The 15,857-nt window shown below is 46.7% G+C and overlaps 1 protein-coding gene across 5 annotated transcripts in view; it reads right to left on the bottom strand.

Annotated features, from left to right (window-relative positions):
- Mprip (myosin phosphatase Rho interacting protein) overlaps positions 1 to 15,857 on the bottom strand; it is a 145,863-nt gene that overhangs the window by 56,277 nt on the left and 73,729 nt on the right. For all 5 annotated transcript variants that reach the window (XM_070027539.1, XM_070027538.1, XM_070027537.1 and 2 more), the window contains exons 4-5: positions 6,792 to 6,943; positions 2,548 to 2,632 (exon numbers count right to left, since the gene is read on the bottom strand). In XM_070027539.1, the coding sequence (XP_069883640.1) occupies positions 2,548 to 2,632; positions 6,792 to 6,943 (237 nt within the window). The remainder of the gene's footprint in view (positions 1 to 2,547; positions 2,633 to 6,791; positions 6,944 to 15,857) is intronic.

Genomic DNA, 15,857 nt, shown 5'->3' with positions numbered 1-15,857 from the left:
TGAGTTCTTCAGCTCAAGGCTAGCACTGTACCACTTGAGCCACAGTGCCACTTCCAGCCTTTTCTGTTTATGTGGTGCTAAGGAACTGAACCCAGAGCCTCATGCATGCAAGGCTAGCATTCTACCGCTGAGCCACCTTCCCAACCTCCCAGCCTCCTCCCTCCCCCATGAGACTCTTATCTCCAATTTACCACTCAAAAACTAGAAGTGGCACTGTAGCTCAAGTGGTAGAGTACTAGTCCCTGAGAGGCTCAGGGACAGCACCCAGACCCTGAGTTCAAGCACCACAACCAATGACAAAAACAACAACAAAAAGACCTATGGATATTTAGCCCAAGGTTGAGTCCTGGCCCTCCAGTCAATTTCCTCAGCTACCCCACCAGTGCCCCTTCCTCTCAGTGGAAGTCATTCCAGAGGCCCCTCTGCTATACCCCTTTTCCCTCCCCACACCCTAGGTCCTGCTGTTCTAAGTCCAAGTGGCAAGAAGCCGAGCACAGCTATGTTGGGCTTGGTGCAGGGCTGGAATCTTCCTGCAGGGGAGGGAACAACCATAAAATAGTCATTGATAACTGGGCATCAGTGGTTCATGCCTATAATCACCTGTAATCCTAACTACTCAGGAGACTGAGATCTGAGGATCACAGGTCAAAGCCAGCCTGGGCAGGAAAGTCCATGTGACTCTTACCTCCAGTTAACCACCATAAAGCCAGAAGAGGTGCTGTGGCTCAAGTGGCAGAGTGCTAGCCTTGAACAAAAAGCTCAAGGACAGCACTTAGGCCCTGAATTCAATGCCCTAGGACTGGGGCTGGGCACACACACATATGTGCGCATACACAAATCCAATCCTTGATAAATTAGTTCCCACCCCCCTACTCCCACCAAAAAAAATAAATAAATAAAAATCCAGTCCTTGATAAATCAGTTCCCTCAGCTCTCCAAATACAAATACAAATACACTCTCTCTCTCTCTCTCTCTCTCTCTCTCTCTCTCTCTCTCTCTCTCTCTCTCTCTCTCTCTCTCTCTCTCTCTCTCTCTCCAGCCCTTGATATATCAGTTCCCTTAGAAGAGAGAAGTTAAAATGAAGGTTGGCTGAAGTTCCCAGAAAGATAACCCAGAGGAGGGTTAAGGGCTCCTGCAGTCTAGCCTCAGCCCCCACAGGGTGAGTGCACCTGTGGCACAGGCATGCCTTCTTCTCTTGGCATGAGATGTAGTATGAGACCTGGAGCTTTGGAAACACATTTCCCAACATTAAGTCTCTACTGACTCTTACCTCCTCCCAGGTAAGGTGTATAACCTGGGAAGAGCTGGCTTAATTCAGATCTCTCCCCATCCTCATCCCAGAAAACCAGGGCCTGATAAATACCTAAGACTGTAGGGAACTTTTTATCTCCTTTGGGTACCTGCTTAATCTTGCTTTTACACATTAAGGCACCCACTGTCTTCCAGGGAATGACTAGGGGTCCCTGTCCTTGAGCAAAGATGCTATTCTTTTGAACAGATGGGTGAGACACCTGGCTGAGTGGATGTGGTCACAGAACCAGGTCTAAGCCTTTATAGAGGTGCTTCCATTCCTCAGCATGTAAGGGCTGTCAGGGCATATAAACCAAACAAAGGTACTTGGGTTTTCTGTGCTCAGTCCAAAGTGGCTGGACAGATGTGCTGCTTCATTAGGGTGCCATAATGAAGCCTGCACTGCTCATCAGAGCTGTTCACAAAGGGTTTTCAAATCCCTCTCTGAAGGGGTGTCAGAGAAGACCTCTTTATTTCAATGGCATGAAAATGCAACAGGCATCCAATGGAAAGGGAGAGTCTACTTTGAAGTGTGGGATAGTAGACACCACAACAGAAGGTAAGACCCCCAGGGGAAGAGCTGTGCCACATGTACAAGACAAGACAGAGCCTAAAAAAAAATCAGCTTCTGTATAGTCTCTGCAAAAGACAGGGCCTGACAAAGGCAACAACAGACCTGTGTATACCACCTGTGCAGCTGCACACTGGGTGGGAACTCCTGCCCTGGCAGCACCTCAGTGGAACAGCATTTTCCTCTACTTCAATGGCATTAGGGCTAAGTAAACAGCAGGGTTAAACCTGTCTCTTCAACTGCCTTGGGCCCTGTGAGAGTTGGCTCTATGGCCAAATCCATGGTCCTATTCTAAAAGTGGGCCATCAGCTCCATCATTTGAGTTGGGGCCAAGTTGAGTTTAAGTGGACCAACTAGAGGAGTTATGACAATGATGGAAAGGAAAAGCCCTTCCTACCCTGAACCCCTGCCCTTTCCTGCATGTTCCCCAGAAGCCAAGGGAGAGGATACACGCTCTGCTGCCTGCCCCCCAACCCTGAAAGCTCCAGGGCACATCAATGGCTACCGTGCACAGTACTCAGAGAGAATGATGTGGACTGTGGTCTTCAAGAGTATGGGCAGGAGGAAGGGAGTATGCAGGTATGACCACCTCAATGCTAGCCAGACCCCTTCCTCACTCTTTAACCTAAAGGTTCACTACCCCCCAGTTTTCAGCCCCATTGGAGAAAAATGACACCTGGCCTACCTGCGGGGTGGGTGGCTCCACTTTCCGTTTCTTCTTCTGGTTCTGCTTGTTGGTCCTGGGATAGACCATAAGCATCTCTAACCACCTGGGAAAAAGGGAGGAGACATTATCAGGTAAGCCTCTAGCTCTCAGGAACATGATCCTGCCCCTGGCTGGGGTAGTCCAGACCCTAGGCCCTATACTTCCTGACTGGAGATACCCATCCAACAGCCAGTCCTCTAGGCACTGAGCAGGACAGGACATAACCCCAGATGAGAGGTGCCACAGTTGGGCCAGGCAGTGCCACAGAGTAGGACAGGAGAGGCACAGTATATGCCAAAGCCAGGCCAGACAGTGATATTGCTACTGCCACTGCCAGCAGGGCCTTAGGGCACAATATAGGCTCCATGCTTGTAAAGAGGCATGTTTGACCACAGTTTTGGGGGAATGAGTACATATCTCTTTCCCATAGCTACTCTTATTCCCGGGGCTTAGACTTGATTCTAAAACTGACTGCCCAGAGTGGACTCAGGGAGCACACACATAGGTAGCAACTGGAAGCCAGTTAGGGATACCAAAGCAGATAGATCCTGGCCATGAGAAGAAAACCAGGAATCATGCTAGCAAAGTTCTTCATGGTCACCTCAGAAGTGAGCAGTTGACCTCCTAGACCATCTCTTACAAAGGAAAAAGCGAGAAACATGTCTCCCATTCAATCTCCATACACATTGGGACCTACATGCTGGAAGGGTTACTCTGGACCAGCAATTCCTCTTGGGAATGGAGGAATTGAGGAATTGCAGGTCAACAGGCCAGCACTTTAGATCTGGCTCTACCACAGTCTAACTATAGCTTCATGTACTTTCAGCTCCTTAAGAATGCTGTCCCCTCATTTCTGAAACTAGGAGCTAGATCAAGCCATGACATAAACACTATTTCTCCTAGTCAGATTTTCACAAGGACAAAGGGACTGAACTGTTGAGGAGTAGGGGATAAAAGGGGTCTGCCTCTGAGGCCCACCTCCAGCCTTGGCTGAGTGGCCAGGGCAGCCAGCATTCCTTCCAGTGAGGAAAGAACCACAGGAGACACAGGTCTAGTAGACCATCCTGGAGCATCTGACTATGTTGGACTCAGGCCTGGGATTATAGCAGTAGCTGTGCCAACACAATCCAGCAGCACCTCTGGGGTAAGAAAAGGACTCTTACAGTTTCTTTAATTTGAGGTTGCTGTGGAAGGGTGAGATGGTAGGGCAGTAGGTGGCTTTCTGGACTGCCTTAGGAAGTGTTGAAAGCTGGTAGCTGGGGAACCAGTCTCAGTGCAGGGAATCCCAGTGACTAAGCAGAGAGCTACCCTCAGCCCAGTTCAGCCCATGACCAGTAATGCTCAACTTTCTGAGTATAGGCAAAGGCTTGCATTATCAGAGCTACACATCTGTCAGTCCTTTTTCTGTGTGTCCCAAAGCAAGAAAGGAGGGTACAAGTGAATCTGCAAAGCCAGCAGACAACTGTGCTTCCCAGGATGTTGAAACCTTCTCCTGGCTCATTCCTCTGTCCCAGGCTGGTTGGGACAGAGGCCAATGGGAGAGGGCCTGGGCTCCTGGAGCTGTTCCTATGGAGCTCACAATGCTGGTGGGCTGCCCTTCTAGTTGTAGTGGCTGACATTTCCACTAGGCACTCAGAGGACCTAGGTCTCTAGGGGGCTGTCCCTACAATTTTCCCAAACTTTCTACATCAAGATCACCTTTCTCCCTGAGGACCCCAGGTATGTGGAAGAGTACGGTAGGGATTATACACCTTAGGGCACCCAGGACCCCTAGGTCTTGTAGGTGCCAGCCACTGGCAATGCCAGCGAACCATACAGGACAAAGTTTTAAGGGAAGAGGAAAGGGCTGGCTGGTGGGTGTGGACATGGCACCACTAACTGAATAGCACAGCTAAGCATTTCTGGGCAGGGATTTGAGACAGCGACTTGTTTTGTAACCCAAGACACTGCTCAACCCATTACAATGGGGATGTTAGACTAGGATAAATGATAAACTGTATTCTCTGCACATGGATTTATGGAAGTCTAGTAGGACGTGTCCAATGTTACACAGTAAAGAAGGAAGATGGGTAAATATGGAACTAGTGGGTGCCTGGGCTCAATTCCAGAAAACAAGAGTTGAGTTACTGAGAATAGGGATGTGGGTAGAGCTGACAGCATGGAAGAAGGGAAGCCTACCCTCCTGCCTAGCAATAGAGCAAAGTCAAATCTTGTTTGTCTACTGGAACATGGGAACTGAAAGAACTGGCCACTTTCTCTAGCCCTGAGAGGGAGCATTCAGAGAAGACCTGGGGAGGAGGACTGCTGAGATGGTCTTGATATCCCTGCCCTATCCCAGGCAGCCTGGCAGAAGCGTCAATACCTCCTTAGCACCTATCTTCAATATGACCAGAACCAACAGATGAAGAGCCATGACAAGTAAAGTGGAGAGCACTGAAGTAAGGGGTCATTGCAAGGATGAGAGGAGGTGGAAAAGATGGAGCTTCTGTCCCCAGGACATATATGTTACACAAATGCTGGGGTCAAGAATCCCAAAATAAGCCGGGTACCAGTGGCTCACACCTGTAGTCCTAGCTACTCAGGAGGCTAAGATCTGAGGATCACAGTTCAAAGCCAGCCCGGGCAGGAATGTCCATGAGACTCTTATCTCCAATAAACCACTAGAAAACCGGAAGTGGCGCTGTGGCTCAAACGGTAGAGAGCTCGCCTTGAGCTGAAGAGTGCACGGACAGTGCCCAAGCCCAGAGTTCAAGCTCCATGATCGACAAAAAAGAAAAAAAAAAATCCCAGAATATGGGTAAGGTGAGGAAGCTGCTGCTTGGGTCAGGAGAGGGGCTGCAGGGCACATGGGCAGGCCTCTATAGTAAGAACCTGGCTGCTACACAGAAACGTGTAGATCCTAAACCAGAATAAGGAGAGAGAAGAGTCTTGGCTAAATATAGGCAATGATATATGGTTGTGTCACTAAGCCACCATATAAACATTGGGCCCAGCCTGCCTGGTTCCTTAGTCTGCTAATAACAATCCTCCAAGTCTCAGCCTCCTGATTAGCTAGGATTACAGGCATGAGCCACTGGTGCCTGACAAAAGCAATGGTTCTTGAGATGCCCTGGACGCCCATAGAGCCCATGATTCTATGTTAAGCTTAGGGATAGACAGAAACTGTCTAACTTGTCCTCTGGAACTTAATAAATCTGAACTTGTATCTTCCCAGCAGGGGGCGCCCCAAGGCAAGCAATGGCTCTAGCCCATGTTCCCTTTTCCTCCTTCAGCCTGGCCAGGGCTGCAGTTAAAATGTTAAAGTAAGGCAGTCTCCAATAGTGCTGCACGTGCTCAAGTTGAAGGGGCCATCTCTCCTGTATTGCAGCCATCAGCTTAATCTCTTCAACTTCTCAGATTTGCTTTCTTAAAAGTTTCAAATGCATCTGCCTCTTTCCAGCCTTAAAGAACCAGCAGGATTCTGAGATTCACTCTCAAGGCCTGTTAGAGCCTGTTTACTAGTGTGTACCATGAAGTTTTTCACCACTGCTCAAGTTGGTAGTAAATGCCCCACTGCTAGACTTCGAGCTCCCTGATATTCAAGAGTATAAAGCTCATGTTGTCAGAATATCAGCTATTTCCAAACATAGCCTATATACCACAGAAGTGAGCAGGCTTGTCAGTTTTTTCCACTAAAACAAAACAAGTGGCAGTAGTGTGGCTCCTGTGTATGGCACAGAAGACATGACCTCCAAGGGCCAACAATGAGTATAGATCATCAGCACTGCCTGAGGCATGTTCCCCAGAAGATCCGAGACACAGGATAACTAAACAGCATGAAGGAAAGAGGGTCGTTCAGGACTGAGGTGATGGTAAAAGCAGCACTATGTAACTCAAAACCACTGAGGTATAGGGTAGTAGAGGTGTTACAGAGCTGGGAAGGATCTTAAAGACCTGCTAAGCAACTTGGTGGGTTTCACCAGAAGAGGGGCAAAATAGTTATACCTTTGGACACCAATGGAGAGGCCCTAAAGTCTGCAGGACACACAGGTGTGGGTTTGGCAAGTTTGTGAACAGCACAGGGTGAGGCATGGTAATGAAATGATACTGAGAAGGAAGATAGGGAGTTCAGAGGAAGAACCTTTTGGTGTAGCCAAATTAGTCCATGATCTACTCTGCTGAAAGTACTCAGGCCTGGTCCAAGGTCCTGCTGGTGATGCCTTGTGTGGCTCTGGACAACTCACCCACTGATGATCTCCTTGGTCTCTGCTCTGATGAAATGCTCTTTCTCAGGCGTCAGGATGCAGAGGGAAAACTTCTGTCCAGTGCGGCCTTCCCCATCCACTACATCTGTGCACTGGTTCATGTTGATGGTGCCCTGAGGGAGGGTTGTGGGCTATAAGAACAAGATGTCAGAGTCACTCAGAGGCAGCAGCAAAGAAGCAGCAAGAGTGGCATGGGAGGGCTGAGAAGGTGGCTCAGTGGTAGAGTGCTTGCCTTGCATGCATGAGGCCCTGGGTTCAATTCCTCAGCACCACATAAGCAGAAAAAAAAAGCCGGAAGTGGCACAGTGGCTCAAGTGGTAGAGTGCTAGCCTTGAGCTGAAGGGCTGAGGGACAGCACCAGGCCCAGAGTTCAGGCCCCACGAGTGGACCAAAAAAAAAAGAGTGGCATGGGATCTCACAGCCTCTTGGCCCTCCAAGCTCTTATTTCCTACCCACTTACCCAGGGAGAACAGGGAAAAGCTGGGTTTACTCAGAGGACAACCAGTTGGACTTTACATCTTACTTGGATAACAATATCCCAGCTTGGACTGGAGGAAGAGGTGAGGAGGGAGGGGGCAAGACAGGAAAGGGACAGCTGTGGAAACAGTAGCAGCCAAGATCCCGGTCCCAGAGGGATTGCTGATCCAAAAGAGTAGTAAGGAAAAGCTCCACAGATGGATTCAGAAAAAGAGGGTTTTTTTTTTGTTTGTTTTGTTGTTTTTTGGTTGTTGTTTGATTTGATTTGGTTTTAGATGCAAGGAGGGGGGCAGACAAGAGCCAACACCCTTGAAACACTGGCTGTGGGGCTGGAAGCATGGAGTCAGAAACCCCCCACTCCTGTCCAGACCATGAAGCATCCTGCAGAGGCTGCCTGGCTCAACAACCAGTAACCATTTTTCTCACTTAAATAGCAAAAACATTTAGATTCTGAAATCAGGGACAGAAAACTAAAAACAGGAATTTTGTTTTGTTTTGTTTTGTTTTTTTCTCGGTTGTGGTTCTTAAACTCAGGGCCTGGGTGATGTCCCTGAGCTTTTTCACTCAAGGTTAGTGCTCTACCACTTTGTCACACCTCTACTTCAGGTTTTCTGGTGGTTTATTGGAGATAAGTCTCACAGACTTTCCTGCCTGGGCTGGCTTCAAACCATGATCCTCAAATCTCAGCCTCTTGAGTAGGATTACAGGCATGATCCACTGGCACTCAGTTCATGGAAAGGAATTCTTTTTTTTTTTTTTGGGGGGTCCAGTCGTGGGGCCTGAACTCTGGGCCTGGGCACTGTCCCTCAGCTCTTCAGCTCAAGGCTAGTGCTCTACCACTTGAGCCACAGCACCACTTCCGACTTTTTTTCTTTTTGTTTATGTGGTGCTGAGGAATCGAACCCAGGACCTCAGGCATGCAAGGCAAGCGCTCTACCACTGAGCCACCTTCCCAGCCCATCCATCCAACCACTTTTATCACTATCCATCTGCCAGCTCCCTACTGATGGTTGAGGGTAAGGGGGCATGATCTGAGAGCAGGATATAGGACTGGCTGGTACTCACACTGAGCTCAGAACAATCATCCCACCTTCACCCACTTCATCTGTCAAAATGCAGGTTAGGTATAAACTCCCTAGACTGTTCCAGCTGAGGAACATGTGATTTTACCGTCAAGCTATTTGTGAGCTCCTCTAGCTGACCTGCCTGTCCACTACACCTTGATAATTGCCAAAAGGATGAATGGGACAGCTGAATCTTCACCTCCACATGGTCCTCAGCAGCTGTATGCCCCATGAGATCCCCATGCCCAAGAGCCTTTCCTTGAAGACCTCTGAGCTCAACTGAGAACCACAGGCCCAACTCAGAAGGCAGACAGCATAGAAGAGGCTAAACTCAGAGGGAATCTCTAGCTTTCTGTGGCAAAACACAATGTGCTTTGTAGTCCAAGTTCACAGAACACCTGCCTCAGTATTGAGAAGTTAAGGATGGCAGAGTAGGTGCAGGAGGAGCCTCAAGTAGGCTCAGCATAGCTCTCATTGGTGCAACAGCCAAAAATTACTAGGTGCCTCTGTAGATATTCATGGAGTACCCAGAGAAGGGGCTAGAAAAGGTAAGCAGGTGAACTGTTCCACAGAGGGACTTCCTGGGAAAAGGTGATGGTCTCAGACCCCTTCTTGTCTGGACCCAAGTCTTCTTCATCTTTTGGCTAAGGAGATGTAGAGCAAGAGAACCATCGTTTATAGCTTCCTTTCCCCAGGTCCAGATTCTTATTCTAGTCTATACAAGTGCCAATGTTAGGCCTTGTCCAGGAGGCTTCCTCTTAATCTATTTTGGACAAAGTATCCTCTTGAAGCTGGACCCCTACCTCACAGGGACGTATGTTCTCCATCCCTGGACAAGGCTCACTGTCTCTCTGAGGCAGAAGAGAAAACTAATGGCTGCAATAAGGACTTAATGACATAAAGTCATGAAGTGAGACAGGAGTGATCACAGGGAGAAGGGACTGCACAGGGACTTTGCCAGGGCACCTCTTCTACACTGCTGCATTCCCAAAGGTTGGTATACAGCCCTTGGGCCCAGTGTCCCAATTCTGACACATGCCCTCAATAAGTGGTAGATCTGTGTCACATCATCAATAGATTATAAAATATAACACATAGAGCACACATGTACCCAGATAAGTAAAATGGGAATGAGGGAACATATCAATCGAAATTCTAGTATATTCTTCTCAGGGGATTATCCATAGGCCCTACTTTGATATGAATACTACAGGGCTCAGTGTCATAAAACTGCTCACTGTCCCCAGAGGTCCTCTTCCCCTTCTGTGCAGTAACTGTCTGTGCTGGGCACTTGGCCACCAGTCAAGAGATCCTGCCTTACAGTTGGATGTGGTCATGTTCTCAATCTCACCACCCTAGAACAAAGCAAGGCTGACCACCTGTCTACCTTTCTGGGCCCGTTTCCTTATGTGGGAAATAAGGGTTCTATTTCCTTCCAAAAAGGATTTTAATGGTGTTAATAAATGGCAAAGATATAAACTAGGCTAAGAATTAAAGAAGTCAGTGCTTATTTAACATCTATGTATCAAAATCTCACATTTACAATTTATCCAGTTGTCTCTTCAGTAAGTTACCATGAGGGGCATTATCTGATCCTATAGCAAATGCAAAGAAAAGAGCAAATAGCGTATGTCAAAGAAGAGAACTGCAGCTAACCTAATCTATTTACAGAGCTTCCAACAAGGTGGGAAGAAGCTCTCTGCTCCCAAATTAGATGATCTCATTCTTAGTTGATCGCAACACCGACTTTTCTTCCTTCCTTCCTTCCTTCCTTTTCTTTTTGGCCAGTCGTGAGGTTTGAATCAGCCTGAGCATTGTTCCTGAGCTTCTTTTGCTCAAGGCTAGCACTCTTACCACTTGAGCCACAGTGCCACTTCTGGCCTTTTCTGTTTATGTGGTACTGAGGAATTGAACCCAGGGCTTCATGCGTGCTAGACAAGCACTCTACCACTAAGCCACATTCCCAGCCCAGACTTTTCTTTTTTAATAACAGTTTTATTTCACATACCATACAATTTATCCATTTACAGAGTACAATTCAGTGGTTTTTAGTCAGTTCATAAGAGTTGTACAACAACCAATTGTAGAACATTCTCATTGCTCCCCTACAAAACCTGAACCATTAGCAATTACTTTCTGCTCACGCCAGCTATTAATCTGTTTTCTGCCTCTGACAATTTACTTATTCTGCATACTTCAAATAAAAGGAACTATACACTACACAAATGTTTGTGTCTGACAGCTGTAGGGTAGCACTATGCTCTTTGTAGGATGTGCCACATTTTATCCACTCTTCTACTGATGAACACCTAGGCTGCTTCCACTTTGAGAGTGTTGTAAATACTGCTGCTATGGACATTCACATGTAAATACTCATGGATACATGCTCTCATTGCTCTTGGGTGGGTATATTAGGAATGGAATTGCTGCATCACACAGGAACTATATGTTTAACACTTTGAGAAATTGGTATAAAAGTTCTAGAAGTGGCTGCAGTTGACATTCCTACCAGGAATGTTAGGATCTGGTATTAACTTGTGAGTATGTGTACGGGTATGTGTATATGTGTGTAAGTGCATGCCCATACTGAGGCTTCAAATTATGGCCTCACACTCACTTGGCTTTGTGTGTGTGCATGCCAGTCCTGGGTCTCAAACTCAAGGCCTTAGAAAGTAGCTAAGTTAGTAACTGAATCTAAGCTCATGGTTTTGCAGCTAACCCCTTTCTTACTCTGCCACATCTCCTGCACTCACAAAGCTGGAACAGATTCATTCAAAAGCAAGGACAAGTATCTAGGCTGTAACCCAAATTCAGGCAAAGGAAACATCTATCTCTGATGCTGTCAGCAAGAGGCCAGCTCCAACCAGCTCCCTGCCCTAGTTCTACACCTCCGGAGGGGCCAGTTGGGCCTCCTAAGAGGCTGAGCTTCACCTAAATTGGCTTGTTCCAAAAAGAGATGGCTGTCTATAATCTATCTAAATAGTAGTATGTTGCAGTTACAGGCCCAGTCCCTGCCAGTCCTCTAGTCATTAGGAACCTTCAGTCTTTTTCAGATCCTTATACTTGCCTAGCTAGAACACAGGGCCTGTTACAAGCTGAAGTTCACTTAAGCCAGAGAACAAGCAGGGAGGAACAAGATAAAGAGCCCTAAACAAAGAGGAGAAAGAGCCTACCCTTCCTACTAATCTCCGCTGCTTGCTCACAAGAATTGGGAATCCCTTAAGCACTATACCTGTCGGGTTAGAGCACAAAGAATGTGGAAAGGCATGCTTCTAAAGGCCAGAGGAAAAGAGGAGGAAAGTAGGACAGAATCACATGGTTAGCATGATTAAGGACAGGCCCTTTCCTGAAGGCAGAGGCTGTTATGGACCTATGAGGCTCAAGAGTGAGATGTCATGGGAACCATCCATGTCACCTCCTCACTCTCCTGTCTGCATTCAGATGGGAAAGAAAACAGAGACCCACAGAAACAAGGCTTTCCCAGGTGGCAAATAATCACTCCTTACATATCAAGATCAGAAAGAGCTTGTCACACTAGTGAAGCCTAACTCTACTCACTGCTTGAGGATTCAGAACAACATTTTTTCAAATTCACCTGAGCAAGACCTACTAAGAACACCGTATTCACACCATTGGTGGCTCATGCCTGTAATCCTAGCTACTCAGGAGGCTGAGATCTGAGGATCAAGGTTCAAAGCCAGCCCAGGCATGAAAGTCCATATGACTCTTATCTCCAATTAACCACCAGAAAACTGGAAATGGCTCTGTGGCTCAAGTGGTAGAGTGCTCACCCTGAGCTGAAGAGCTAAGGGACGGGCACCCAGTTCAAGCCCCATGACCAACAACAACAAAAAAATAATACCATATTGATTTAGTGAAGAGCACATGAGCATACACACATACACAAGCACATGCAATGAAAAATTACAACTCAATATTTTTACCACATGCAAAAGCAGCCACTTTAGGAATATGAAAAAGCAGTGCTTACAAGCCTTGGTGACAAGCAGGCACCCAGCTTGTCTGCACAGTACCAGACAAGGAGGCTTAGCATACTGCAGGAAGGATAAGCATGTACTATCATTCAGTAGGAGCCACACTTGAGAAGCGTGCTCCATTCTCATGAGGCTTGCTGGCTAGGCAGCTGCCAAGTTGCAGGTGTTCCCTTATTCTGACCAGTCTCTGAGTGCAGGTATGTCATTGTATTTGCACCAAGGTTCAAATGTATGAGCTGGAGCACAAAGTGATTCACTGATGTGGCATCCCTTTGTCTGGAACCCTTGACATTTTTACTCCCTGGACTTAAGAACCAATGGGTATATTCAAAGTCATACCCAAGTTTACAGGGGAACTTACAGGCCATCAGACCTGGGCCATACTGGGGACTCATTCTGTCCTGTTCTTATACCTGTTCACACTGGTATAAGCACAAGAGATTGTTAGTTCCAATACACCCAGAGGAACACAGCCTCCCTCCTCTTCCTTGGCCAAGGCAAGTTAACAGCATCTACAGGTTGAGTTGGACCACTTAAGCTGGCTCTTTGGGATGGATCTGAGTTCTTTAAATCAGGAAAGCAACTCCTAAGGAGCTCTCAAGTTCCACAGACACAGGCATCCCCGAACCTCACAAACTGTGAGGAATAATACATCAGCTGTTTTCACAGAGGTTAGCACCTGGTCACAGAAAATCCTCCAGCACCTTCTGCTAAGGCCAAACTTCCCTAGAGTATGATTCTAATGTATTATGAGAACCCAGAATGAGGGTGGCGGTGTGATTCCAAGTGATACCTAATATAGAATGGGCACTGGACTTTTTGTTCAAATCCTTCCTCTCATGAGCAGCACCCTCTCTAAACAAGTATCTCCAGAGCCCAAGTCCTCTGAGGAAGTTGGAAAGGGGGGTCACAAGCCCACCCAGACCCAGAGGGAACAGTTTCTTCCTCGTCTCTGCGGCAGAATCCTGGAAGCATCCGGCAAACCACAGCCAGGTCCTATGAAGAAGCAGGTGCCAGCCGGCAGAACCCCATCTTCCTTCCCAGTTGCACCTGCAGCTCCTTGAGCTCTCCATGATTCCATGAATTACAGGGTAGTGACTACCACTGATAGACGCTAAGACCCATGACTGACAGTGTACAACAAGCTGGGTGCCTGCTTGTCACGAAGGCTTACAAGCAGTGTTTTCATTCTCTGAAGCAGGCTATTGTGAACAAACAAACATACACTGCATATGGTAATTTTCTTTTTTCTTTTTTATTATTTTTATTTTTATTTTTGCATGTGGTAATTTTCTACTGCACATGTGTGTCCATTTCTGTATGTGTACTCATTGCTAAGTGAATGTGGTATCCTCTATGGGTCTTGGTGAGATGAGTTTGGGGAAAAAAATTGCTGTCCTGAGACCTTAAGTAGTAGATGGGATCAGGTTTCACTCTCCACAACAGCCCGTCCCCCTGGGGTCTCCATACAAAGCAGAGCAGCCTCAGACTCCACACCCATCCTCATTATCAGGTCCTAGGCCAGGTCCCTCATCACACAATTTTTACCCTCAGGGAGGTCCACATAAAACCTATAAGCTGCTAAGTTGCACAAGGACACCTGAACAGAACAGAACTGCTGGGCTACAGGTTACAGCATAGGCAGGAGACACACTTGTCATGGCTCCAACCTCAGGCCTAGAGGGAGACCTGATGCCACAGACCATACTACTCCCAGTTACTGCCTCTCCAGAAGCAAAGAAGCACCTATCTACCCTTGGAGCCAAATCTTAGCTCTATAATCTGGGGCTCACAAATTATAAGCCTCAGTTTCCACAAGTATAAAATATGGGTATAAGTAGCCATCATTTTAACAGTAAAATGGGCATAGCTATTGTAGCAATGTTCTTTCTCTAACTTAAAAAGCTATGAAATTATCACTATGATCCAGTACTGTAGCTTGGATTTGTAATGTCCTCCAAGGGACCATGCACTAAAAACTTGGTTTCCAGTTGATGCTTTTGAGAGATGGCTCAACTATTAGGAGGCTGGAGCTGGTAGAAAGGAGACAAGTTACTGAAAGTGTGCCCATGAAGGGGATATTTAGAACCTAATCCTTCTTTCACTCTGCTTCCTGGCCACCATGAGGTGAACAGCTTCAACTACATGATTATACCATAACATTCTATTTTGCCACAAGCCCAAATGCCACAGTGAAAACTGACCATGGATATATCTCTGAAAACATGAACCAAAATTAACCTTTCCTGTTTAAATCCAGTAGAGAGTTGGCTAACACATCTAGTAACATTACTACTATATACTACAAAAGAACTGAAAAACAAGCATTCTAACAAATGAAAAACAAGTGTTCTAACAAAAAATACAGGTGTTTACAGTATCATTGCTCATAATGATGAAAACTAAAGATGAAAACTACCCATCAATGATGGACAGAGTATTATCCAAACATAAAATACTGACATGCTTAACCATGAGTGAAGCTAGGAAACATGATGTTGAAGGGGGGGAAAATCAAGTCACAAAGGGACAGATATTATGTAACTATACTTTGGTAAAATATTGAGTATAGGAAAATACAGAGGCAGAAAGCAGATCAGTGGTTGCCAGTGTTAAGGGGGAGACTGGGGAAGAAGGAGTAAATGTGGATAGGATTTTGGTTGTAGGTGACAAAGGGTTTTGGAATGAGAGAAGTAATGTTGCATAATACTATGAACACACCAAAATGTCACTTTATAATAACTAAAATAATTAACTTTTTGATGACTTTTATGTCTGAAATTTGCCACACACAAAAAGAATCGATACCTATAGAGTTTCCAAGGGATGCTGTTCATCTGAGATGAAGCTCAGCTGGCACTACATGTTGTCCCACCTGCTCCTTGGTACCCACCCATATGCACTCAAGGGCCTAAGGGTAGCATCCAGATGCGCCTCCTAACAACTCCTATTGGAGGAAGAAGGAATGAGTCTTAGCACAATCTTCCTGGATCAGAAAGGCAGGGCCTGAGTGAAGGAGTTCCAGGCACAGTGACCATTTTCTGCCCCACTCTGAGGGGAGGGAAACACAGTATCTCCATGCAGATCCTAGTAGCCAGCTGCTTACGCTAAATTGACTGAGTTTCTAAAGTGACGGGCCATGTCTGAGAGTGTGGCTCAAGTCGTACAGGGCTTGTCTATTAAGTACAAGGCCCTCCTAAGTTCAAAGCCCATTGCTGCCCTCCCATCCTACCCCCCCCCCAAAAAAAGAAAAGAGAAAAAGAAAATGATAGGCCTGATTCAGGGGTCTATCCAGAACTAGGCAAGCAATCCATACATTGTTGATGTGCCTGGAGGCTCTTCACCTGGCCATGAACAGAGCCAGAACCTAGTTTCTCAGGCTATGCCAAGGAGGGATCTTCTGTGGAGTCCTAGGCTGATGGCACTGGATTCTGTGTCTTTTCCCCAGCTGCTCTCCCCACTGTCTTCTGGTACACACCAGCCACCTTTGATTGCTGTAGCCCCTTGCT

This window comes from Dipodomys merriami, unplaced genomic scaffold (assembly GCF_024711535.1).
Source record: "Dipodomys merriami isolate MVZ:Mamm:240054 unplaced genomic scaffold, mDipMer1.0.p SCAF_19, whole genome shotgun sequence".
NCBI classification, from domain to species: Eukaryota; Metazoa; Chordata; class Mammalia; order Rodentia; family Heteromyidae; genus Dipodomys; species Dipodomys merriami.
Note: the sequence above shows the minus strand (reverse complement) of the source record. Positions and strands in the feature narration are given on the sequence as shown.